At 37.4% G+C, this 27,580-nt stretch overlaps 1 protein-coding gene across 1 annotated transcript in view; it reads right to left on the bottom strand.

Moving 5' to 3' along the window:
• LOC144198364 (plexin-B1-like) overlaps positions 1 to 27,235 on the bottom strand; it is a 34,432-nt gene extending 7,197 nt beyond the window's left edge. The window contains exons 1-29 of the mRNA XM_077719327.1: positions 26,364 to 27,235; positions 25,552 to 25,797; positions 23,931 to 24,113; positions 21,442 to 21,570; positions 19,280 to 19,380; positions 19,047 to 19,179; positions 17,751 to 17,907; positions 16,565 to 16,673; positions 15,770 to 15,878; positions 14,749 to 15,531; positions 14,024 to 14,122; positions 13,824 to 13,946; positions 13,032 to 13,125; positions 12,771 to 12,940; positions 10,379 to 10,530; positions 10,205 to 10,310; positions 8,862 to 8,998; positions 8,580 to 8,753; positions 7,426 to 7,645; positions 5,945 to 6,187; positions 4,968 to 5,144; positions 4,132 to 4,280; positions 3,907 to 4,007; positions 2,853 to 3,070; positions 2,522 to 2,700; positions 2,363 to 2,429; positions 1,117 to 1,263; positions 809 to 983; positions 585 to 688 (exon numbers count right to left, since the gene is read on the bottom strand). Coding sequence (XP_077575453.1) covers positions 585 to 688; positions 809 to 983; positions 1,117 to 1,263; positions 2,363 to 2,429; positions 2,522 to 2,700; positions 2,853 to 3,070; positions 3,907 to 4,007; positions 4,132 to 4,280; positions 4,968 to 5,144; positions 5,945 to 6,187; positions 7,426 to 7,645; positions 8,580 to 8,753; positions 8,862 to 8,998; positions 10,205 to 10,310; positions 10,379 to 10,530; positions 12,771 to 12,940; positions 13,032 to 13,125; positions 13,824 to 13,946; positions 14,024 to 14,122; positions 14,749 to 15,531; positions 15,770 to 15,878; positions 16,565 to 16,673; positions 17,751 to 17,907; positions 19,047 to 19,179; positions 19,280 to 19,380; positions 21,442 to 21,570; positions 23,931 to 24,113; positions 25,552 to 25,797; positions 26,364 to 27,230 — 5,652 coding nt within the window. The 5' untranslated portion in view covers positions 27,231 to 27,235. The remainder of the gene's footprint in view (positions 1 to 584; positions 689 to 808; positions 984 to 1,116; positions 1,264 to 2,362; positions 2,430 to 2,521; positions 2,701 to 2,852; positions 3,071 to 3,906; positions 4,008 to 4,131; positions 4,281 to 4,967; positions 5,145 to 5,944; positions 6,188 to 7,425; positions 7,646 to 8,579; positions 8,754 to 8,861; positions 8,999 to 10,204; positions 10,311 to 10,378; positions 10,531 to 12,770; positions 12,941 to 13,031; positions 13,126 to 13,823; positions 13,947 to 14,023; positions 14,123 to 14,748; positions 15,532 to 15,769; positions 15,879 to 16,564; positions 16,674 to 17,750; positions 17,908 to 19,046; positions 19,180 to 19,279; positions 19,381 to 21,441; positions 21,571 to 23,930; positions 24,114 to 25,551; positions 25,798 to 26,363) is intronic.
• Positions 27,236 to 27,580: the final 345 nt, after the last annotated feature.

Raw genomic sequence — 27,580 nt, 5'->3', positions numbered from 1 at the left:
AAAATAGACAGTGCGCCTTATAATCCAGTGCGCCTTATATAAGCAAAAAAACTGAAAACCAAAAACGAAAAACCACCACTGTCAGATATTAAAAAAACACAAACGCCTGAACTGAAACAATACTGTTAAATATGCAGATGCCATCTTAGTTTACAAAATCTTCCATCATATAGCTCCTCCCCCACTGCAAGATTTTATACAAAAAATCCAAAACATCAACAATGGCTGGCTCTAGAGGTGACTGTGTGGTGAGAGCTTCATACCTGGAAGTCAATAGCAATTAGTGTATTTTCACGACTCTAAGGCACACTTAAAACTCTTAAATTTTCTCCAAAATAGACAGTGTGCCTTATATATGGAAAAAATGTCATTCATTGAGGGTGTGCCTTATAATGCGGTGCGCCTTATAGTCGTGAAAATACGGTACACTTTATTCTAGTAAAAATGTATTTCAGTTGTTCCAATTGTCCTAAGGAGGTGTACCCCCGCTATTTGAGAAGCACTGTGTTAATGCATTACTATTTGCAGTACTTAGGGTACAGATGTACATATTATTAAATATTATTACTATGACTACAACTGACCTTGTAGTGTTGCAAAGTATTGAGTCGCTTCCAAGAGCCCTGTACAACTGATGTCAAGTCCTCATCTGACAAGATCAGGTGACCAGCCATACCTGAGCGCCATTCTGGATGGAAAATAGAAAAATACATAATGAGAACTTGAATACAAGTTTCTTGTTTTGCAAAAGCATTCAAATATGACTCACGCAACCAACTACGAGGCTTAAAACATAGACAAGACTCACCAAGATGTAATGAGTCGGCATGGGGTCTCCGGGAGACAGATGTCCCCTTCCATGTTTGGTCCAAAAGTTTTTCCTTGACTTGGGTAATAGTGTCACAGTCGAGGACCTTGGCAGGCACCGTCTGAGTTGAGGCACCTCCACTGGCCACAGCAGCTGGCATCACCACATTGAGGGTCTGCCTCAACAAAATGGTGATTTTGAATATTATCAAGGAAATCCCAAATCCACAATACACAGCCAGCCACTGAAATTCACCCAGTACAAAATGACTAATGCAGAGTTATTATACTTCAAGTGTGTACTCTGACCAAGGTGCGGTACTCGACATCCTCTCGCAGCAGCCGGTTGTCATTCAGTGTGTATTTGGCTTTTCCTGTCACGGCATCAACAGGTCCCTTGTCCACCTGATGCTTTATTGCCCGGAACAGCATGTAGAACGACTCCCCCGCTGATTCCTATGCCCCAAAAAAATTATATTGGGTCAGATTACAATTTAATCCAAGACTTCTGATGAAAATGAAATAGAACGGAATATTTATGGTAAGCCACGAACTTGACCGGACTTTTGGTCGACGGACACTTGGTCCCCGGACGTTTGGTCGACAGACGTTTGGTCGACAGACGTTTGGTCGACAGACGTTTGGTCGACAGACGTTTGGTCGACAGACGTTTGGTCGACAGACGTTTGGTCGGCAGACGTTTGGTCGACAGACGTTTGGTCGACGGACGTTTGGTCGACGGACGTTTGGTCGACGGACGTTTGGTCGACGGACGTTTGGTCGACGGACGTTTGGTCGACGGACGTTTGGTCGACAGACGTTTGGTCGACGGACGTTTGGTCGACGGACGTTTGGTCGACGGACGTTTGGTCGACGGACGTTTGGTCGACGGACGTTTGGTCGACGGACGTTTGGTCGACGGACGTTTGGTCGACGGACGTTTGGTCGACGGACGTTTGGTCGACGGACGTTTGGTCGACGGACGTTTGGTCGACGGACGTTTGGTCGACGGACGTTTGGTCGACGGACGTTTGGTCGACGGACGTTTGGTCGACGGACGTTTGGTCGACGGACGTTTGGTCGACGGACGTTTGGTCGACGGACGTTTGGTCGACGGACGTTTGGTCGACGGACGTTTGGTCGACGGACGTTTGGTCGACGGACGTTTGGTCGACGGACGTTTGGTCGACGGACATTTGGTCTACGGACGTTTAGTCGATGGACGTTTGGTCGATGGACACTTGGTCCCCGGACGTTTGGTTGACGGACAGTTGGTGAGAACTGTCCACCAAACGTCCATTCGACGAAACCTCCGAAGACCAAGTGTCCGTTCGACGAAATGTCTGAGGACCAAGTGTCCGTCGACCAAAAGTCCATTACCAAACGTCGGGGGACCAATTGTCCGTTGACCAAATGTCCGAGAACCAGCCACAACAAACCTTTTGATGAACATGAGGCGCAGTAAAAAACATCATATAAGATTTGATTTTCTCAAAATTAGAAGCAAGCATGTTTTAACTGAAATATCTAAACACACAATCAACATGCTCCATACCCGCAAGAAGTTGAACAGGCAAATGGACATCCAGTTTGTCAAGAGCTTCTCAACCACTGATTCAGTCCTGAGGAAAATAATCAAATAGCACATTTATGAATCAGATGTGTTATAAAACCCATTTCATAAATGTATTGATAACCTCAGTGTTTTTCTAACCTCCTAAGCATCAATTTTGGATTCTTAGCCACATATTGCTCCACCAGGTCATTAAGCAGAGTCTTCAGAATGTCTGTGAAGTACTCCAGTTTGCCATGAAGGGCCACAGTCAGCAGTGAGGCTACATAGGCCCGATCCCTTGGGGAAAATGTCTGCTGAGCTTCTAGAGTGTGAATAAACTGCACAGAGAGCAAGAAGACGATGATTAAAATCAAATCCTTGAAAAAAATACACTGAAACATAACAAATAATGCATCTCACTATAGCAGGACAACACTGAATAAAGACAATCTAAAAAAATAAAGATAAATGCAGGTTTTTTTATGCTGACCTTGGTGAGAAACAGTTTACTATTGAGTAAATTAGACAGCTGAACAAGCCCTTGTTCTACAGTTTGCCTCCGGCTTTCTGGGACATCCAAATCTTGTCTCAATGGTGACTCCTGGTGGCCTGGAAAGAAAATGCGCTCTGCGTAGGCTTTGTATTCCAAAAAGGGAATTCCCGAGCCCACCAAATCACTAGACATGTCCATCATCTCGGTCATCAGGTCTGTTTGGAGTAAAAAAAATATATATAGAACAATAAAAAAGAAAATAGCACACTGACTGAATTCTACATTGATAATTTTCTGAACCATTTATCCAACCTAACAATGTTTACTTGTCTGACATGTAGCAATGAAAAGTACAGTGTTCCCTCGCTACTTCGCGGTTCAGCCACCGCGGACTTAGAGCTTCGCAGATTTTTTGGGCGAAAAAAAATACAAATATTACATTGAGCCAACATATTTTACAGTTTTTTTTTGTTATAACATGAATTTCACTCTCTCTACCCGTATTCTATATGGTGTACTGTATACGGGGGTAAAAAAAAATTTAATTAAGTTCAAATTAAGCATTTTTGAAGAGGAAAAATAAATAAATACAAATATTACATTGAGACAACATATTCATTCATATACATGAATTTCACTCTCTCTACCCGTATTCTATATGGTGTACTGTATACGGGGGTAAAAAAAAAATTAATTAAGTTCAAATTAAGCATTTTTGAAGAGGAAAAATAAATAAATACAAATATTACATTGAGACAACATATTCATTCATATACATGAATTTCACTCTCTCTACCCGTATTCTATATGGTGTACTGTATACAGGGGGTGGATAAAAAAAATTAAAAAATAAAACCAAAAAAACAAAAACAAAAATTAAAACTTTTTTTTTTAAATCAAATTCAAATTAAGCATTTTTGAAGGGGAATCCCTACTTCGCGGAAATTCACTTATCGCGGGTGGTCCCAGTCCCCATTAACCGCAATAACCGAGGGAACACTGTATACTGAAAACCTACATTAATATGATTTACTGCTGTCCTCATGCATACCTGTGAACTCCTTCTTGCAGCGGTCACGTACACTGGTCTCCAAATTCTCCAATTGAATCTGCACTTTTTTATAATCCCTCATAGCTTGTTTGCTCTTTCTCCTGGCAATAGACAAATATGGATTGACGAAATAAAATCCAGATGACATGAAAGAAAAAATATGAGTTCCCCACAGAGAAGCATCTAAAAGGCATAATCTGAAAATAATGTTTTCCTTTTTTTTACCTGTAAATGAGAACTATTATTAGCACAATAAGCACCACTATTGAGGCTCCGACTCCAACACCAACTTGGGCCTCCAGAGGGAATATGGACAAACCATGGCTATCATACTGAACTCTACCCAAGGAGAAGTTCATGTTTCCCATTTTCACCTGTAAAAAAAGTATGACATATCTAATGTATACCAACACTAAGCCAGCTGTTCAGTGTTTTGAATAATAAATAACAGTATAAAACGGTCACATACCGTATTTTCACGACTATAAGGCGCATCGCATTATAAGGTGCACCCTCAATGAAGGACATTTTTTCCATATATAAGGCGCACTGTATTATAAGGCGCACTGTCTATTTTGGAGAAAATTTAAGACTTTTAAGTGCGCCTTATAGTCGTGAAAATACGGTAATTGCTATTGACTTCCAGGTATGAAGCACTCACTACACAGTCACCTCTAGAGCCAGCCATTGTTGATGTTTTGGATTTTTTTGGATAAAATCTTGCAGTGGGGGAGGAGCTATATGATGGAAGATTTAGTAAACTATTATGGCATCTGCATATTTAACAGTATTGTTTCACTTCAGGCGTTTGTGTTTTTTTTAAATATCCGACAGTGGTGGTTTTTCGTTTTTTTCCCACATATAAGGCGCACTGGATTATAAGGCGCACTGTCTATTTTGGAGAAAATGTAAAACTTTTAAGTGCGCCTTATAGTCGTGAAAATACGGTACTTGTATTTTACACATAGATCTTAATTAATCTCGTTATAAAAGAGAGCCAATAAAAGACTTGTACCAGATCAGAAATATTTAAATCTAAGTTGTTATATTTGTTTACTCACTGTGAATTCAGGAAGACTGTCCATAATATCCTTTTTCTGGACGGTGCGTACAGATGGCTGCTTGGCTGGTGGTTCACAGTACAAATGGTTGTGAGTCAGGGTCTTTACTGCACATACACCGTCACCAATCCTGGCCTGGACCTCATGTTTGTAGATAGCCAGATCCAGATTCTCCCCCTAAGGTAAAGGTGTCAGACTCGGGTTGGTTTGCGGGCTGCTTCAATGTAAACTTGATTTCATGTGGGCTGGACCATTTTAGATATAATGTTTAGACTTTTTTTTAAATAAATGGATTAAAAGAACTGTATTAACCTGAATATTAACTTTTTTATAGATCTAAAACTTTATTTTAGCTTTTTTTGGGATATTTTTAGATTTTACAAAATTAATTTTGAACTAAAAACAGAAAAAATGATTAAAAGATGACAATTATTGATTTAAAAAGGGGGAAAATCAGGAAATGTATTATACATCTCTACTCTTCATTTGAATTTGATCCTAAAACAGAAAGTCATGATTGACTTTTTAAAAAAATTGATTAAAAGAATTGGATTAAAATCCCTGAATATCCAGTATTTTATAGATCTAAAACAAGGCTTATTTGATATTTTTTACATATTTTTAGATTTTACAAAATGATTTTTGAACTAAAAACAGAAAAAAATGGATTAAAAAAATACAATTATTGATTTAAAGGGGTGAAAATCAGGAAATGTCATTAACATCTATCTATACTCTTCATTTTAATTTGATCCTAAAACAGAAAGTCAGCACTCATGATTTACTTTCCCGGGCCACACAAAATGATGCGGCGGGCCAGATTTAGCCCCCGGGCCGCCACTTTGACACATGTGCCCTAAAGTGATAAGATTGTAAGATATCAAGGCCAATAAAAAGTCACTCAAAAACTATATATTTTATCTGAATCAAGCATATCATAAGATATACAATCAACTCGAATCACCATTTCTACTCACCTCAACAGAGATGATGCTTCCAGGTTTGTGATGGTATGGTTTATCTGGGTGATTGCGGTTGAGCATGTAAAGCTTTGGGTTAGGTTCATAGCTGAAGACTTCATTGCCTACAGTGTTAAAGTCAAAATGAAGACTATCCAGTAGGAAATGAACTTTGACCCGTGCTTTTCGGGCATCCAGTCCCACAGCCGGTGTTGGACACAAGATGAGAGTAGAGCTGTTAATTGAACAGCGGGACTCATACTGGAAAAGGGATAAGAAAACAAAAAATCAATTCAAATTTAGCAGTAAATTCAATACATATCATAGTTTTTGGGGTGCCGTGAGCAATGGTCAGATGTGCCGTGGGAAATTGCAAGAAGTCATACAATGTGATATTGAGAGAGAAAAATTTATATGAATATAAGGAGATTATAAAGGAACTATTACAAGAATCAAATCAAAATATGATGGACGTTAAATTGTAGATTATACTATTATTTGATTCAAGTTGTCAAACAGTAATTTTTTTGCTCTTTCTCTAAGTCGAAACGGAAGTTGTCTGGTTTCTAGGGCATCAACTTTTGCCGACGTAAAGTCTGTGTGAGAACAATTTTTTTTTGCGGAATATTAGGAGATTTAAGTAATATTTAGAGAAAAATCATAAAATGATGCGATCAATAACTTTACTTGGTTATTTGCATCACTCAAACCGGAAGTTGTTCAGGGTCCACAGGCCAAATTTCCGTGACATTAGGTCATTGTGAAAAATTAGATTTTGGAATAATTTTGGATGCGGTTTCTGCTGATAAAACTTTGACGAGAATAACTATTATAAATATAGGCGACAAAGATTTTCGGATGGTGGTGTCCCTTGAGATTTTTTTCAATGCAAAAAGTGTGCCTCGGCTCAAAAAAGGTTGGGATACACTGTATTAGGGCACTTGTTTTTTTCCCTTGAATTTTGAAATTTTTTACAGGCATTTTTACAACAACCTGTAAGGCAGTGCTTCTCAAATAGTGGGGCGCGCCCCCCTGGGGGGGCGTGGTGCGATACCTGGGGGGGCGCGTGTAAACCTGGGGAACAGGATTTGATTTGGCCGTACTAGTATTAAGTGTAATTGCGCATCCACTACAGTAGCTGGCAGTGGCGCTCTCATTTATTTTTTATTTCAGGCATTGATGCACTTAAAATCTTTTCTGTTGCAGACTTAAAACAAGATTTAATAAAGTTATTCTTTGTAAGTTTGACTATATATCTTTCTTTTCTTTCATGTTAATAAGGATAAAATGTTGTACTTATAACAATTTTATAAAATGATTTTATTTATAGTCACGTTGGGAAATGGGGGTGGGGCGAATAGTTTTCTTCTTGCTAGGGGGGGCCTAACAGAAAATAATTGAGAAGCACTGCTGTAAGGTGAAAAACACCCTCTTTTTTGTAGAATTTGGTGTCCGTGGCTTATAGTCCAAAAATGATATAGTTTTGCAACTTTACAAACCTGTTTAACATGGCAAAGTGCACCATGGGAGCAGTCCACCTCTGGGATAATCCTTCGACGTCGTTTAAGGGGTGTCTGGAGGTCTAGATCTGGATGTAATTGATTTATGCTCCGCCTCCTTCTTGGAGGAAGCGAATCGGGTGGGCTGAGGGTGACCCGAATTTTGGGATTTTGAACCACATCAAGGTTTTGACCAGATACTCGGATAATTCTGCCTCCACTGTAAAGAGAAGAAAAAAAAATAAGAAATTAACTTGTAAATTGGAATTCTTTGTACACTATTTTGACCTTAGTTGCATTTAACATAGCAGATTTCAATTCTTGTATGTGTTATTTGTGGTGAATGACACTATATTATTGTTTTATTTTATCATTTATTGTAAGTGCACGGTGTAAAGTGATTGTCCTTGACATAAGATAGAAAGAATGTTTTTTTTAGTCAGGGAGATGGAAAGAGACCTTTTAAAACATAATAAAGATGATAACATGAATATGATAAATGAATATTTTTTGGGGATAGAATTATTTTTAGTTATTTTTAAGTCAAATTTCTTCCAAAAATTTCATGAACCTGCAGCACAACAAATGACATAATCCGGGAATTCAACAAATAATGTTCACCAGTAGATGATAAAAAACTGAAGAAATTATCATTTCAAATATAAAGTAAAGGTTTTTGGAACATTTCAATAAAAAGTAAACGCACATTTCAACTTGATTTCATGTGGGCTGGACCATTTTAGATATAATATTTTGATTTTTTTTAAATAAATGAATTAAAAGAACTGTATTAAAAGCCCTGAATATTCTCTTTTTATAGATCTTAAACAATGTTTATTTTAGCTATTTTAAATATATTTTTAGATTTTACAAAATGATTTTTGAACTAAAAACAGAAAAAAACGATTAAAAAATTACAATTATTTATTTATAAGGGGGAAAATCGAGAAAATGTAATATACATCTATACTTTTCATTATAATTTGATCCTAAAACACAAAGTTGGCACTCATGATTTCCTCTCCCGGGCCACACAAAATGATGCGGCGGGCCGGATTTGGCCCCCGGGCCACCACTTTGACACATGTGAACTACGAAAAAAACAGCAACATTCAAACAATTCTTCTTGTCTTCAAAATGAACAGAAAACAAACCTGAGAAAGCTTTTAGAAGGAGAAGCTTGAGAAATGTTGGGGTTGGATGTGTAATGATACACAACTCCCTGTAGATGGCGTTCTGCCCCTCCAAAGCGTACCATAATACCATGTTCACCAGTTCTATTACTGCCTCTGGTCAAACAGGAGATCTGATCGTCCTCTATGCTGAGCCTGAAACAAAGAGAGCTCACATTTTTCCAAGTACTCTATCAAACAAAAGAGCTATGTACATCAGAAATATAAATGACAGTCTGTCAATAATAAAGTTCTAACACTTACACCATACATGGTATTCCACCAATGAGAACGCTGACATCACTCGAGTGGCCGGTTTTGAGCCTGCGACCTTTGATGGTGATAGACGAGCCCCCTGCTTTAGGGCCTCTCTGGGGGGAAATCCCATTTAGTATGGGATCCTGTGCAATGAGAAATAAAAAGATGAAGAATGAGAAAGATGAATCGTTAATATCTGTTTCGTTAAACACTTGGCTGAATGAGTGATTTATTATGATGATAAAAAGGACAATAGAGGATTCTAGTGAATACCCCCCTTAGGGTTCTTTTACAACCTACACCATAAATTGTATTGTCACTTTGCACTAATTAATTAAATGATGACATCATTGTACTGTTAAAGCAACAAAGGGATGTTGTTTCATTAGAGAGCAGGTTGATTTTGAGGTGAAATTCTAATTGATGCCTTGGAATACGTTTTTCAGAAATATTATGAAACAGGACTAATACAAATACACACAAAAGATGATTTGGGATTTATCAAAGGAAAAAATATACTGTTAAAAAATGTCTCAAATATTTGTTTCCCTCATGGAACTGTTGCCTAGTACAGACATTGGAAAACTATGGCCCACGGGCCAAATGTGACCCATTAGGCTTTTTAATGCGGTCCGCCGACGTTGTCCAAATAATGTTTTTTTTTTTTAATTTTTTTCTTGTATTTTTTTATCCAACATATCAGTTAATTGATATTTTTTTAGTGATTTCTGTTTTGCTCTTTACAGACTATAGATCACCATGGGCAAACTACAGCCCGCGGGCCAAATACGGCCGGTTAGGCTTTTATATCCGGCCCGCCGACATTGTCCAAATTACGTATTTTTTCTACAAGATGGCGCCATCTCGCAGCAGCCAGTGGCAGTAGCGAGGTCCACTCTAATTTGTTTTTTTAGGTTTTACAGCCCTTCTATCTTTTTTTAAATAACATTTTAATATTTCTCAATACATTCCTTTATACTTTACTGAGTACTTTATACTTTTTACTTGAATGATGAGTGATGAGTATGTTAATACTTTAGTCCTTTTTTTCTGTTTATGTTTCATATGTACTGTTAACGGATGCACTTTTTTATATGTTATCGTATCTTATGCTGACCCGGCCCATCTGTCAAATTTCTAAAGTTTGCCCACCCTTGGCCTAGCATCACAAACCAAGTCATCCTTCATCTTGCCCTAAAAACATATATACACTTTGACAGCATTGATCTGAATGACAATATTTATTATTAAGATTAAAAGGCAAACCTAAAGACATTAAAAAATGAATTAACCTCTAATGCTGTGTCAGCTATACTGTACCCTATGGAGCCACATGAAGATTTATTTACCTGAAAGCTGAAAATCTGCACAGACAGTCCCAGGCCTCCTCCGCTTACTGTGACGGATGCATGTCCACTCTTTTCCTCCAGGCTACTTGTAGTCTCACATACTATCCTAAAACCACACATACATAGTAAGCCGGTCGGCTCGCATATGGAATTTCACATTTGCTTGCATCTTACCTTGAGGAAATTTCATATCTGCTATGAATGACACTGCAGGGAACCCCGGCAATTGTAACAGAGTTGTGAATGTCTTCAGCTCTTTGGCCAAGATTGGAACCTGAAATAGTCACTAAGGTTCCTCCCTCTACAGGGCCAGTCACAGGATCCAACTGAAATAAAAGATGGATTTATTTGAAACCTTTCTGATATACAGTGTTCCCTCGCTACTTCGCGGTTCAGTCACCGTGGATTCAGAGCTTCGCGGTTTTAAAAAATACAAACATTACATTGAGAGAACATATTTTACAGTTTTTTTGTTATAACATGAATTTCACTCTCTCTACCCGTATTCTATATGGTGTACTGTATACAGAGGGGGTAAAAAAATTATAAAAATAAATAAATTAAATTCAAAATAAGCATTTTTGAAGGGGAATCCCTACTATGCGGAAATTCACTTATCACGGGTGGTCCTGGTCCCCATTGACCGCGATAACCGAGGGAACACTGTACAATTGAACGCATGCCACACACACACACACACAACAAAATGAGTGACAGATTAAAAATCCATGATTATTTTGGTCATTCCCAATGGAACTATCAAGTTAAATATATAGTGTTAGTAAGTCAAAGTCTTTCTTTGAATGAATGAGTGGTCACACTACAAGACCAGAGCCTGTCTGATATTCGAGCTCTGCTGTGAAAAATGTGGTTTGTCAGGTGATGTTTTCAGGAGGCGGGACAAGCAGCTGTCAATCTGTCCTGGCGGAATTTGTGTAATAATGGGGCTGACCCTCTGGTCTGCTTGTAAAGGGTAAAAAGATTAATTAAAAACTTGTTCCTGGATGGCAGGGGAAGAGGACAATACATCTTTCAAACATGATTTGAGGTGACTAATTTGTCAGCATATTTATTATAAACAAGAATAATGGGCTTTGCTGATGATTTATTAGATATAATATTTAGATTTTTTAATAAATGGAACAAAAGAACTGGATTAAAAGCCCTTTATATTCTGATTTTTATAGATCTAAAACAATGTTTATTTTAGCTTTTTTTTAAGTATATTTTTAGATTTTACAAAAGGATTTTTGAACTAAAAACAGAAACAAATGATTAAAAAATTACAATTATTGATTTAAAAGGGAGAAAATCAGGAAATTTAATAAAGATTTTTTGTCTTCATTTTAATTGAATCCTAAAACAGAAAGTCGGCACTCATGATTTACTTTCCCGGGCCACAAAAAATGATGCGGCGGGCCAGATTTGGCCCCCGGGCCGCCACTTTGACACATATTCTACACTTTCAGTTTGAAAAAGGAGAGGAAGAAATAGTGCGTACACGGCAGAGTGGTAGTCAGTAAATATGTCACACTCTACCCATCCCCCCAACACCACCTCACAAGTCAGTGCTACCGTTCCTCCACCAATAGAGCAGTCTGAGCTGGGGGTTAAGCTAAGTACATAAAACAATAAATACATTTTTTTGGGACATACTGAATAACAGGGGTCACCAAAAGTTTGAAGAAAGGCTTATAATGTCCAAATTTAAACTGGTGATGGTGTAATTAAAATAATAAAAGTTTTTTTGGGGGGAAAAAAAGTCATTGACTAGTCATGTGGTCTCTTTAGGGCTAGTTGGTGCTTTAAATTTAGTGAAGAATCGAATAACAGTGATGGAAACGCATCTTTTTTTAAACTAATGACACCTTGAGGATTTCACATAGCAAATAAACTGGATTTACGCTTAAATACACGTAAATTTGTGACTTCCTGGAAGTGGAACACAACTTTGGTTGGAAGGGTTTAAGTTTTAAGCACCATGACATGATTCCAGTTAAATGTGGTTGTTATGTAGTTTCTTATATGCAGTCCAAATATGCATTTTAAAAGTTGTTGTTAAAAAATCCCTAAGGCAGGAGGGGTAGGGAACCTATGGCTTGGGAGCCATATGTGGCTTTTTTGATGGGTGTATATGGCTCTTCTGAACCTGTGTGGTAAAATATGGGAACCACTGGTGAAAAGCCTAAGTCCCGAACGCACCAATGGGAGCGTCACTATCTCTAGATCCTTTTTAAAATCATAATTTTTCTTTATTAGACTCTTCTGCATGCATCCTCTCATTGATACTCATTGATTAGTAAAAGTAAAATAATATTCTCAAAATAATTCAGAGTATTTTTTACTTTCTAAGTGTTGAAATGAATAATAAATGCTCACATTTTCATGTATGTTTACTTTTAAATACGGAGTATGGCTCTCAAGGAATAACATTTGAAAATATGAATTGTTTATGGCTCTCTTTGTCAAAAAGGTTTCCGACCCCTGCCCTAAAGTATAGTAGTTTTCAACCAATATGTTTTTTTTTCAGTTAATCACTAGTAGAAAAGAATAAAACAATCCTTACATAGTGGATGACAGGCGCAGGACAGGTGTGTTTGACATCATCGGTGCAAGAGCCATGGTAGATGCAGTGCGAGTTATCAGGACCACCACACCAGACACAAGCGTATTTGGGGTCGGCTGTACGACATCGACTACAGTCTGATCTCCCCACAGAACAGTTGTACAGAGTCACTAAAAGAAGAGGACAGAAACAGTCAATTTGTCACCTTATAGAAGACGTATTGAGTGAGATAACCTGAGACGTAGAAAAAATTGGCCTCACCTAAAAGGTCATCAGCGGCATCAATGAGGAAGTTATCTTTTCTTCTCACGTTAATCAAGGCTGAGTATTCCTCCATCATGGAAAAATAAGAAAACTGAAAAAAGTATAAATAACTATTAGTAGTCACATCATCTTATATCTTGAGTCGTGTTAAAGGCAGATAATAAATATAAATTAGGACGGATTTGAAAGAAAACGAACAAATACTAGTTTTTAAGTCGGCCTAACATATCTGTTAAGTGATTTCTGTTTTTGCTCTTTACAGACTATTGACCAGTAATGGGCAAACTACGGCCCGCGGGCCACATACGGCCCGTTAGGCTTTTTAATCCGGCCCGCCGACGTTGTCCAAATATATATATATTTTTTTCCCCAAGATGGCGCCATCGCGCGGAAGCCAGTGGCAGTAGCTCTGTCCACTCTTATTTGTTTTTTTTGTGTTTTACAGCCCCTCTATTATTTTGAAATTTACATTTTAATATTTCTTAATACATTCCTTTTTACTTTACTGTGTACTTTATACTTTTTACTTTAATGATGAGTGATGAGTATGTTAATACTTTAGTCCTTATTTTCAGTTTATGTTTCATATGTACTGTTAACGGATGCACTTTTTTATTTGTATCCTATCTTGTGTTGACCCGACCCATCTGTCAAATTTTTAAAGTCAATGTGGACCCCGGGCCAAAAAGTTTGCCCACCCCTGCTATAGATACATGTCAGAATCACAAGAATTCTTAAAAAAAAATTCCAGGAACATATTGGTGATAAAAACAAACAAAATACACTGACCTGGTGTGGTCTACAGGTAATTAAAAAGACAGAAGGTTGTTTATCATCCTGTTCCACAGATGCTTCGACCACCACTGACTGATTCTCAATGTCCAGTACACACTCGTAGTCCAGATTTTCATCCTTAATGTCAACAATAAATATATGTAACCTGGAGCAAACCTAATTTTGCCAAAATATGCTTAGTGAGATTAAACAACCTGAAAGAGGTCCAAGTGTTGTCCCAGAAGTGTAATCTTCCTTTCTACATTGACAGGAACAAGGGAGGAATCCTGAACTTTCTCCACACAAGGACAATCCTGGAAAAAAAAAAACATACCACACTGAATTTCTGAATTTTGAAACTGGATTAAAGGCTTGGAATATTCAGTTTTTTTTATAGATCTAAAACAATGTTTATTTGAGCTTTTTTTAAATATATTATTAGATTTAAAAAAATGATTTTTGAACTAAAAAAATTAAAAAGAAATTGATTAAAAAATTACAATTATTAATTTAAAAGGGGGAAAAAAAAATCAAGAAAATTAATATACATCTCTACTCTTCATTTTAATTTGATCCTAAAACAGAAAGTCGGCACTCATTATTTACTTTCCCGGGCCACACAAAATGATGTGGCGGGCCACATTTGGCCCGCAGAGCGCCACTTTGGCACCAGTGCCCTAGGTCAACTGATTTTTTTTTTTTTGTTATGTCTGACGGACAGTTAAAAGCTTTTTTATCATTCTAACCACATTCAAAATATATTGTTAAACCAAGATGACACAAACACTTTGAACAGAATGTTTCCAGGGTAAAAGTGACAATGTCCAAAATGTGTGTTTGCATGTGAATGATAAGCCAAAATCTTAGAAAAAGTTTGCAAAACACATTCTACGTGTGGCTATGGCCGGAGTGACTTTGATAATTGACTTTCTGAACTCACCATGAAGTAAGACACATCGGAATCAGCTTGGAAATTTTTGTCCAACTCTAAGTCAGGCTCAATAACCATGTCAGGAGCTTGCGTATTGGTGAGGGTTTCATTATCATCCGTCTGAAAAAAGGGAAGTCTATCCCCATCTAACCCATCCTCAGACCTCTCCCACTCCCATGAAATAGTATCACTCATATCAGAGCTTACGACTGTTATATCTTCTGTCAAACCACCACCAGCCATGTCCGACAGAGTAACAACTTCACCGGATGTTGTTGAACTTGTACCCGATGTCGATCCAGCTGCCTCTCCGGAAGGTTCTACAAGACCTGCTTCATAGTCTACAGGCCCAATTGTACTGCTAAGTAAAGTAGTAGTTGTCCTGCTCTCTTTAGAAACACTTTCTATCAGCCAATCGACTGTCTCATCTTCGGAAAAATGTGTTGTTGTGACCACGTTTGAGTCTGGGGTTGTCAGTATGTCATAAATAAAGGTGGTGTCTGTACGGCTTCCATCTGGATCCGGGTTGGTAGTCCTGATGAAGAAGTGTGGTGTTGTGTCCATGGCATGATGTGAAGTGGACTCGCTGTTAAACGTAGTAGTAGTAGTAGTAGTAGTAGGACTTGTCGCAGTGTTGACAACTGCAGTGGACACAGCAGTAGTCATGGTGGGTGGTAGCTCTGTTATTGTTGTTGTTGTTGGTGGTGTTGTTGGTGGTGGTGTAGCAGTTGTCACAGTTAAAGTGGTCTGTGTTCTGGTGGGTTGTGGGATGGTGGGTGTCGGTGGTTTGAACTTGATGAGGAAGCGCAAATGCACAAGCAGGAAGGGGATAGAAAAAAAAGACAGAGGGGAGGACAAAATTAGAATAACCAAGAAGACTTGAAGAATCAAAAATAAGAACAAAATAAAATTGGAAATGGGAAATGTACACTGGCGGAGCAAATAAGACAAGGCGCACAAATATATATGTATGGTATATGGTGGGTTGCAAGTCAGTGTTATAAAACAGATGCTATAAATATGGACTCACATTTTGATTGTGGATGGTGACTCCTTGATTGCAGGTGTGTCGGTGTGTGCATACATGCTCGTGGATACACCAGTTACAACCCCAGCGGCTGCTAACACATCCTTGGCATCTAGGAAGGAAGAATACACAGGTCAGCATTCCATAGAGCACAACAAAACAATCACTATAAGGTTTGGCATAAATTATGGAGTTGCCGCTTTAGGCAAGATGATCATTTAAATGTTTAATTTGGCGGGAAAATGTAAAACTGAGTTGGTAGGTGCTAATGGTGAAAGTTAGGGCCAGATTAATGAAAACATACAATGTATCGAATGTGGTTGCATCATAGGGGCTTCTTGTTGCAGTACCTTTCTAAACCTTCAGTCGTATTCTGTGTTTTTACAGCTATTTTTTTACAGCTCTTTTAACCTTTATTTTTAAGTTTTATGGTTTCTTAAGATTTTACTTGTTATTGTACTTTATATATATATTATATTTGATACTTTAATGTTTTAAAACTTTACTTTCAAGACTCAATCTGTGCGAGTCTTTGACTGATTAGTTTAGTTTATTTTTTCAAATTAAAATACGGTTATTTCTTTATGTATGTATTCATGTATTTATATATTAACTTACTGATTACCTACCTATTTATGTCTAAAATGCCTTTCCTATTTCTCTATCCTCACCCTCTTGCTATTGTGACAACAAAATTTCCCGAATACGGGATGAATAAAGTTATCCAATCAGTTATCCAACAGTAATAAGTGTTGGCCCGGATAGAAATGCAACACCAGCATACATCTGCATACTTACGGCCTTCGTTCAGAGAGCTTCTGCACAAGGCTACAGTCGTACAAGGTAAATTCGGTCTCTGCTACTGTTACGTTGAGGAAGCGAAGGGACAGGATCACCATCACAAACTCTGGAGGAAAAACAAACCAGTTGATTAGAGAGATTCATTTTTTTATACTAACCAAACAGTTTAATCCAGGGGTGCCAAACTTTTGGGCCCTGGGGCAACATTGGCATTAAAAATTTGACAGATGGGCCGGGTCAGCACAAGATACGATACATATAAAAAAGTGCATCCGTTAACTTTACATATGAAACATAAACATAAAAAAGGACTAAAGTATTAACATACTAATCACTCATCCTTAAAGTAAAAAGTATAAAGTACAAAGTAAAGTAAAAAGTATAAAGTACAAAGTAAAGAAAAAAGTATAAAGTACAAAGTAAAGTAAAAAGTATAAAGTACAAAGCAAAGTAAAAAGTATTAAGTACAAAGTAAAGTAAAAAGTATAAAGTAAAGTATAAAGTACAAAGTAAAGTAAAAAGTATAAAGTACAAAGTAAAGTAAAAAGTATAAAGTAAAAAGTATAAAGTAAAAAGTATTAAGTAAAAAGTATTAAATAAAAAGTATACAGTAAAAAGTACAAAGTAAAAAGTACAAAGTAAAAAGTACAAAGTAAAAGGTATAAAGTAAAAGGTATAAAGTAAAAAGTATAAAGTAAAAAGTATAAAGTAAAAAGTATAAAGTAAAAAGTATAAAGTAAAAAGTATCAAGTAAAAAGTACAAAGTAAAAAGTATAAAGTAAAAAGTATAAAGTAAAAAGTATAACGTACAAAGTAAAAAGGAATGTATTAAGAAATATTAAAATATCATTTAAAAAAAGATAGAAGGGGCTGTAAAACACGAAAGACAAAGAATGGACAGCGCTACTGCCACTTGTGATCCGCGTGATGGCGCCATCTTGGGAAAGAATAAAGAAATAAAGAATTGAAAAAAAAATTAAAATTGGACATCGGCGGGCCGGATTAAAAAGCTTGGCGGGCCGAATGTGGCCCGCAGGCCGTAGTTTGCCCATATCTGGTTTAATCAATAACTACTTTATATGTATGTGCAGCAAAAGACAATGAGATGATGATGAAATGGGGAAAAATAATCTCTCTTTAAAAAATTACAGCCATATGTATCTAGTCAAGACCTGAGGCTCACCATCTCCAAGTACAATAGGGGGCAGATGTGTACCATCGGGGGTGGGGCAAATAACACCAGCATTTGTAAACAAGGCAGGAGTTTCGGCATCGTGGAAGAAGCATGAATAGGCCTCTCCTTCTCCCAAATTTGGGAGGCCTTCGACTGACACTGAAATCTGTTGGAGAGAAAACCAATAGTTATCTATTTTTTCCTTCTGATAAAAATATTTTTGTATTTTTGTATGGCAATGCTTATGAAACAAGTGGAGATTTCATATACTCATGATTCAAATTATTATTGAGGTCATCAGATATAAGAAAACAAACACGGGACTGCATAGAACTCACATAATGTTCTTCAAATGTCTACACTGGGAGTAATCGAAAACTTTTAGTTTCCTGCATTCTCCTAATAGGGAGCATTTACTTTGGATTTATTTTCCATCTGTACTCTGTCTACTCTGACTGTGCATGTGGAAAAACAGCACATTCTGTGCTACTTTCTCCTCGGTCTTATTTACTCTGTTTAACTACGAGTTTTCTTCTACTTTATACTACTTTTACTACTGTTTTAACCGGGGATAAACTGAAAACTCGGTCACAAAATATTTTGAGCTGAAAAGGACTATTATATGCAGATTTTGTCGGCTCCAAATTGGACATCCATGCTGATGAATGGAAAGTCGAGTAGGCACTGAACTGGAAGTGAAATTAGAATGTAGGAAAACTTTGTGTGTGTGTGTGTGTTGTTTATGCAAAAAATAAAAGCCTCCCATTGTACCAATGTTTTTACTTGACTATATGCAAATTATATAACATAACCTCATTCCAGTCTTCAGTTTTCAAGCTTCAATGTAAACTTAGTAGCCACAAATGTCTTATAATTATTTTTCATCTCAGTGAGAGAAAAAAATTACGATGATTTCAAGCTATATTGCTATTTAGGCAAGAAAGCCCATATGAGCTGCTTTTTGGTTCTTTTCTTGCTATTTTTGTGCTTTTTTTGTCACAGTGCCAAATGAAGCTGGGTTGTTTTTTGTTTAATTTTTACTGTATGTCACTGTGATTATATTTTCTATTACAGATTGTCCCAAGATGTTTAACCCCAATTTGTAGGCTTATAATTTTAACAATTTTCGTTGGAATAACGACAAATTTTCACAGTTTATAGAGAAAAGGGACTTGCACCTAAATTATTGTAGTTATTTTGACTTTTGACCCATGTCCACTTATTTGGTTATTTGGAAACTAAAATGTTATATAGTTTGCCCTTGGTTTTACTCAAAACTGTTGTGTTTTTTCCTGACAAAATTACATTTGTTGTCTCTCCATGGCTGATGTTGTACAGGCTAAGATGTTGGATGCTGAGGCACTGTTGCGTGTGATTGAAGCTCCACAACCATTGACCCTTGTCTGATCCTCGCCGGCACTCCCAACGTTGTCCACAGCTGAAATAGTAAAGTGAGCATTTTAAAGTTAGAAAATACAAGGAAAAAATAATAGTAAATAACTTCAGTAAAACTGAATTCTGCATTTAAAAAAGCTCACCGTCCTTCCAGAACACACCAACCACAATATGGATCATTGGCAGATAGACAAGACTGGCAATCCAAATGATCTCCACATTCTGCCACAGGACGCTTCTCGACCTAAATATTAAATAAATTCCATAAACGGGGTTTTTTCCCAATTACAGTGATTAATTCATTCTAAAGTTAAGTGTTTGAGCCGTGTGACATTGGTTACAACCAAAACAATGTTTCCAGGATGTAGGCAAAAGAGCTCTTGTTCTGGAATGGACATGCGTATTTAAAACCTATTTTTCATCGTAACCAGCTGCGTATGACGAAATTGGTGGGTATACGTGACCGGACGTTTGGTCGCCGGTCTTTTGGTCCCCATTTTTTTTGGTCACCGGTCTTTTGGTCCCTTTTGGTCGCCGTTTTTTTTGGTCGCCGGTCAGATGGTGACAGAGTTTACTGATGAAACCAGCTTTCAAAATTATATTCATGAGAGAGAGTTTAATATCTTAGTGCTGTTTAATATCTTAGTGTTGTTTAATATCCAAGTACTGTTTAATATCCAAGTACTGTTTAATATCCAAGTACTGTTTAATATCCAAGCGCTGTTTAATATCCAAGCACTGTTTAATATCCAAGCACTGTTTAATATCCAAGTGCTGTTTAATATCCATGTACTGTTTAATATCCAAGCACTGTTTAATATCCATGTACTGTTTAATATCCATGTACTGTTTAATATCCATGTACTGTTTAATATCCAAGCACTGTTTAATATCCAAGCACTGTTTAATATCCAAGTACTGTTTAATATCTAAGTACTGTTAAAACCAGCAAAATTATACTCATGAGAGTTTCATATCTAAATATCTACTGTTTGCAACAGTACTTGGATATTAAACAGTACTTACATATCAAACCCTCTCTCTTAGATATTAAACTCTCATGAATAGTATAATTTTGAGAGCTGGTTTCAACAGTAAACTCTGTCACTTGTCATTTGACCGGCGACCAAAAGACCGCTGAGCAAACGTCCAATTATCCAGAGCAAATTACGAATACTCCCAGTCCAGAATAAATAATAATCATTTGCAAAGCATAAATACTTAGTAATTCTTAGTCACACATAAATAGCATTTTCCTATACATCCACATTTCAGAGCTTCCAACAGAGACCCTCTGTAGAGAGTGTGCCTTCACAATAGAGGTCACTTTCTCTGATCAATACTATTGTTGAATCTGACCCCCCCCACCTCCCGCGCACCATTTTACTCAACATAGGACGCGAGTGCCCTTTGGCCTCCACTGCCAGCTGCTCTCATTTTGCCATTATGTTCTTTGCCAAAAAAAAGAAGCCTTTATGCTGTTTTTGTCATCAAGAGATACAGCTTGAAGAATTATCAAAGTGTGGGAGCCATTGTGTCAAACAATCAATTATCTGGCAATGAACAACGGATAATGTTTAGTCTCATGCATGGAGACATCTGGACAAATGTTGAATGAGCGGATCACAAGATGAAAAGCTATTGCTGTTAAACCATTTTACACAAAAGTATGTGGAAGGAGCCAAGACATTGTCAGATGTGAATCCAGTGCAGCTACAGTCTAGGACAGACTACGGCCTGCGGGCCAAATCCGGCCCGCTAGGCTTTTTAATCCGGCCCGCCGACGTTGTCCAAATAATGTTTTTTTTCCCCCAAGATGTCGCCGTCATGCAGAAGCCAGTGGCAGTAGCTCTGTCCATTCTTATTTGTTTTTCGTGTTTTAAGGCCCCTCTATCTTTTTTTAATACATTTTAATATTTCTTAATGCATTCCTTTTTACTTTACTTTTTACTTTATACTTTTTACTTTAATGATGAGTAATGAGTATGCTATTACTTTAGTCCTTTTTTCTGTTTATGTTTCATATGTACTGTTAACGGATGCACTTTTTTTATATGTATCGTATCTTGTGCTGACTCCGCCCATCTGTCACATTTTTAAAGTCGATGTGGCCATCGGGCCGAAAAGTTTGCCCACCCCCGGTCTGGGATTTTTGTATGCAGAACAGACAGACTCCTATCTGAGTCCAAAAGAACAAAACACGAACCAAATCAGAACATCTGCTTAAGAAAGGTAGTAATAAAAAAAAATGATTTGCTATCTATTGTGTTACCCATGAAAATACCTTGACTTGAAAATGACTTACTGAAGCTTTGGTCATAATGTATAAGTGTGCGCCTTTCTGGTCAAGTAATAAGTCCTTGTTTATGGGGGAAAGAGGCTGGATAGTAACATTGGCATACACTTCCACTTGGTTATCTTGGCCCAGATATACCTGGAAGAGAACATATAGGGGGGAGGATAGAAAAGTTTAAAAAAGTGCACACAGCAAATGGAATGTGACTAATTCCACACAAATCGTAGAACAGTAATTTCTATTGTTAACAGTGTAGTGACACACATTCAACAGATATTTTATTTGGCTGTTTAGCTGTAGCGATTTTCTAAAATCCCTAAAGGGTGCTAAAATGTGAGCAGTTTAGCTGTAGTGATTTTCTAAAATCCCTAAAGTGTGCTAAATTGAGTGTTTGTTCACTTATTAGATTGTACATCCTGGTGGCAAGGGTCACAAATGTAAATGAAAGTGGCATGTTTAATTGGAGTTGTGTGCTTTTGGTTGAACTAATTGGATTGGATTGGACTTTATTCATCCCGTATTTGGGAAATTTCATTGTCACAGTATTGTAACACACAATTGCTTTTATTGGGGGACTATGCAAGTGCAAACTTACGTTTAAATGCATGCCCAAAAATCCCTAACCAATTCTTCATTTGTCAAAACAACATTTTTCTTTAAACTAGGGCTCATGGTGTAAGCCTACAACAGAAAACCAGGAAAAAAACACCCCCAAAAGGTTTCTATCCGAAGTTTAAGATTAATTGCATTTAATTATTAATTTATATATATATATATATATGTATATATATATATATATATATATATATATATATATATATATATATATATATATATATATATATATATATATATATATATATATATATATATATATATATATATATATATATATAGATATATATATAGATATATATATATATATATATATATATATATAGATATATATATAGATAGATAGATAGATAGATAGATAGATAGATAGATAGATAGATAGATAGATAGATAGATAGATAGATAGATAGATAGATAGATAGATAGATAGATAGATAGATAGATAGATAGATAGATAGATAGATAGATAGATAGATAGATAGATAGATAGATAGATAGATAGATAGATATATAGATAGATATATAGATATATATATATATTTTTTTAATATATATTTATATATTATTATATTTATATTTATTTATATATTTTTTTATTATTATTTTTTTAATTTTGTCTGATGCCGCTAGCTAGAATAAAATTGATTTACAGGCATCGAAACACACATGCAGAAACATTTTCCCCATGATCCATCTTTTTTTTTTCCGATAAAATGGTACCATGTGGTGTGCTGAAGAAAAGGAAAAGGAAAGACAAAAAGAGAGGATTAGAGAGAGAGAGAGAGAGAGAGAAGGGAGAGAGAGAGAGAAACAGATAAAGATATTACACAAGATGTAGATTAAGCCCTAACTGAATTACATTTGTGGAAGATTGCAGCTGAAGTGGCTGTTATGTGGTTAGAACAAAACAATCCAATGAACACAGAGGAAGACACCTCTGGTTTCAAGTAATTCCCTGGCCTTCAAAACGCTCATATTACCTCATGTTTATCAAATTAGTACATATTTCTTGCCGGTCTCCATCCGGAGGCCACGCGATCACTGTGAGTAGAATCCCCATTATGAGGATGCACTCAACTCATAATGACAGTGGAAGTGCTAGATGTTTGGGAAGTATTCATGTAGGTTTTAGCAAGTTGATTTGTTAATTGTTTATTAAATTTAGAATTTTTAAAAGGCCTTATCCGGTTGACGCAAACGCTACTCTACCACTGCTGAAACTTGGCCGATTTAGCAAGTAAAAATGAAAGTAGTAGTGCTCAGATGTGGAATTACCGTATTTTCACGACTATAAGGCGCACCGCATTATAAGGCGCACCCTCAATGAATGACATTTTTTTCCATATGTAAGGTGCACTGTATTATAAGGCGCACTGTCTATTTTGGAGAAAATTTAAGACTTTTAAGTGCGCCTTATAGTCGTGAAAATACGGTAATTGCTATTGACTTCCAGGTATGAACCACTCACTACTTTACAGTCACCTCTAGAGCCAGCCATTGTTGATGTTTTGGATTTTTTTTGGTACAAAATCTTGCAGTTGGGGAGGAGCTATATGATGGAAGATGTAAACTAAGATGGCATCTGCATATTTAACAGTATTGTTTCAGTTCAGGCGTTTGTGTTTTTTTAATATCCGACAGTGGTGGTTTTTCGTTTTTGGTTTTCTGTTTTTTCAATATATAAGGCACACTGGATTATAAGGCGCACTGTCTATTTTGGAGAAAATGTTAGACTTTTAAGTGCGCCTTATAGTCGTGAAAAAACAGTACATAAAGTATTTATGGAGAGGTGTTGGGGTTGTTTCTTTAAATACAAACATGCACACACACAGACACAACTATAGATATGTTGTAAGTCTTAAGTACTGAATGTGATAAGCTACCTTGTGAAGCGTTCCTTTGGAGTCTCCTAGGAAAGCAATGCTGTGGTCATACCTCACACTGACTGCAACAGCGGTGAGGTGTGTGGAGAATGTTTGCCATACCGCCTTAGCTACAACAGGCACTCTGCTTGCCATTGGACTTGGGGTGTGGTCCGAGCCACATGGATATGCTTGAAGTGTGTTCTACAATATACACATAACCATCATTCAGTATACAAAAAACAATAACAATCATTTATTTTCACATGACAAAACTTCTTAATGTTCAGAAGACCCTTGACCAATGTTCCCTCTAATTTTTCATTAGTCTGGGTAGAAAGACAACCTCCCTGAGCGCACTGAGCGACATCATCATTGCTCGCTATGGGCACTCCAGTATCACACCTGCCATAAGTAGGTGCATGTCAATGTTCCCTCTAATTTTTCATGTAAAACATGCTGTAAAACACACAAAAAAAACAAGAGTGGACAGAACTACTGCCACTGGCTGCCGCGTAAACGGCGCCATCATGGGTAAAGGGGTAAAAACAATTTTAAAAAGTCTGGATTTGTTTACTGCACGCCATATGATTGCTGCTGCGCAGAGAAGACGAATAGTGCGCAATCTTGACATAATTTTCTGTTCATCGCCATATGCTACACAGACTGTTTTTTTTTTTTTATATAACCAGTAAACAATTGCTAAATTTTTGGGGAGGCACGTTTCTAGTGTAATTTAATCCCGCTGTAATTCCATGTTGGTGATCTTGTACTTTTAAAATCGACCCCAACGTATTTCAGCACAGCTGTTTCTAAATTGTTTTGGTTTACTGATCTCTAACGGCCCTATTCAATGATTCTGGCGGCAACCAACAAGTGAGCATCTGTGGAGCGAGAGAGAGAGGCTAAACTAGAGGGCTGCAGGTGGCCATCGCTACTTCTATGTTTCGGTCATAATGCCTCATTAGCAGACTTTACTAAAATCCCTTTACTGTGTAGAATCATGCAGTATAATCCCACTAATGCTACAACGCTTTGTTGCATAACTGGACTTGTTTACATTTTCTCTGACCAGTGCAACGAACTGAGTCAAAACAACAGGGAATTATTGATGGTGATCAATGTTCCCTCTAAGCTGCGCGTGAGTGGAATTGCGCACTACTCTCGTCTTCTTTGCGCAGCAGCAATCATATGGCGCGCAGTAAATAAAATCCAAACTTTTTTTTTTACCCTTTACCCCATGATGGCACCGTTTACACGGCAGGCAGTGGTAATAGCCCTGTCCACTCTTATGTTTTTTTTTGTGTTTTACAGCATGTTTTACATGAAAAATTAGAGGGAACATTGACATGCACCTGCTTATGGCAGGTGTGATACTGGTGTGCCCATAGCGAGAAATGATTATGTCGCTTACACTGGTACTCAGTGCGCTCAGGGAGGTTGTCTTTTTGCCAAAACCAACGAAAAATTAGAGGGAACATTGATGTTGATGTTTTGGCGTAAGTTATTACCCTGCCCAAGCTGTTACAAGGATATAAAACTAAAAACTAGAGCATAATAATTCTATAAAAGTCTAAGATAATATAACACTTTAAAAAGTCTGTCATATGCTATTTCCATGCAGATGACAGTGTATACTTACCCTTAGTAGTTTGGCACAGCTTGACTTGACCTCATACTCTATGTAGGCCACCTCTTTTCCATCTTCTTCATTCATTCCATCTTGGGTGTAACACATGTCTCTAATAGAGTCAATGCGTCTGTCAAGTGCTTCCAAAGGGAAGATGCACAAAGCTGAGCCATCCAAGGGATTTTGGTTTGTGGCGCTCACACGTGTAGAGAAGACTCCAAGTAAGTCCTCACCCTCCCTGGTTGTACCATGTCCAACCTGTTAAAGGGAAAGTAAAAGTTTAACTAAAACAAGTGGCGTTTTAAAAGGTGTACAGTGTTCCCTCGCTTATCGCGGTTAATGGGGACCGGGACCCCCCGCAATAAGTGCATTTCCGCCAAGTAGGGGTGCCCCTTCAAAAATGCTTAAAGAAACGTGTAACACGTACACAAAAGTACCACCAAGCAAAAACATCATAGTAGTCCGGATGGAGGATCTTCTGCAGTTTTTTTTGCAAGTAATAAACATCGTTATTGGGAGTTGTGAACATTGTTTTTTTTGGGCTGTGAAGATGCGCCTGTAAACAGCCATGACGTCATCAATGCCATTCCTGAACTCTCACCATGTTGTTGACCATTTCTCTGGCCTTCTTTTGATGCAATTACTAATTCTTATTGAATATTTTGTTTCCACCTCTTGTAAAATGATATAATTCATAATTTTAACTTAGTCTTAATTTTTTTTATTTATTTTTCCAGAGAAAAATCCGCGAAGCTCTGAGTCCGCGATAGCTGAAGCGCGAAGTAGCGAGGGAACACTGTACATTAAGTAAAAACAGTGTTTACCTGGGCTGCTTGAAGAAGGTTGTAAATTCTAGAAGGAGTGGATGACGATCGACATACGAGAGGAACTTCCACATAGGAATAGTAAGATGTATCATTAAGGCAAACCCTGGCTGCATACGTTTGATATTCCCTCGATGATGACTTGATGTCTCGACGGTAAAACAGGAAGTAAACATATGCTCTCCGTGTAAATGTGGTCACAAAATGATGGTCATATTCCGACAGACGGCCAGCTACAGCGAGCTTTGCAGTCTCCTCATAGGAAAAAATGGGATCTGTTGAAAGGTGGCGAGTGGAAATGGGTGGCTGGCTAGCAGTGTAGCCTCTACCAACGTACATTACAGACTTTTCCACACCTCGAAGCCCAACCACAAGCCCCACGGTTGAAACCTGTGGATCATTGGCTGCCACATACTGAGTGTCCATTGGCCGCTCAGTGGAGAAAAGAACTTGATTGATTGACGTTAGGCTTCGTTTTTGGCATGTACCTTGGTAAACACTACCACAAGTGATCAATTCTAATCCTTTGGGATCCACCAGTAATAATTTGTTGTGATTGCTGGTTTTCCTGGCCTGGGGACAGTTGGATTCTGTGACAGGAGGAATGCAGTCTTTACTGTCACTCACAGGTCCAGTTTTTTCTTCTTGTTCCAACCGAAGTCCATCTAATCCATCAAGTTGAAACAGGTGGTCCCTGGCCCCCACATAGACTTTCCCAATAGATGGGTCTGGATGGAGTACCAGATGCTGGAATTCTGTGTCATCGCGGGAAAAGCTTGGGTAAAAGTGACAATCAACTAAGGTAATGATGAAAGCGATGATGAAACATAAGTGTAAGGAGAAGTTCTGAGCCTTCCCATGTAGCATGGCAGATTTTCTGAGAAAGGGGAGAAAAAAAAAGTTACACACTGTAGGTATATTTTTCATGTACCGTATTTTTCACGACTATAAGGCGCACCCTCAATGAATGACATTTTTTCAATATATAAGGGGCACTGTATTATAAGGCGCACTGTATTATAAGGCGCACTGTATTATAAGGCGCACTGTATTATAAGGCGCACTGTATTATAAGGCGCACTGTCTATTTTGGAGAAAATTTAAGACTTTTAAGTGCGCCTTATAGTCGTGAAAATACGGTAATTGCTATTGACTTCCAGGTATGAAGCACTCACTACACAGTCACTTCTAGAGCCAGCCATTGTTGATGTTTTGGA

Source organism: Stigmatopora nigra, chromosome 1 (genome assembly GCF_051989575.1).
Source record: "Stigmatopora nigra isolate UIUO_SnigA chromosome 1, RoL_Snig_1.1, whole genome shotgun sequence".
In the NCBI taxonomy this organism is placed as follows: Eukaryota; Metazoa; Chordata; class Actinopteri; order Syngnathiformes; family Syngnathidae; genus Stigmatopora; species Stigmatopora nigra.
This window is presented reverse-complemented; position numbering and strand designations above follow the sequence as displayed.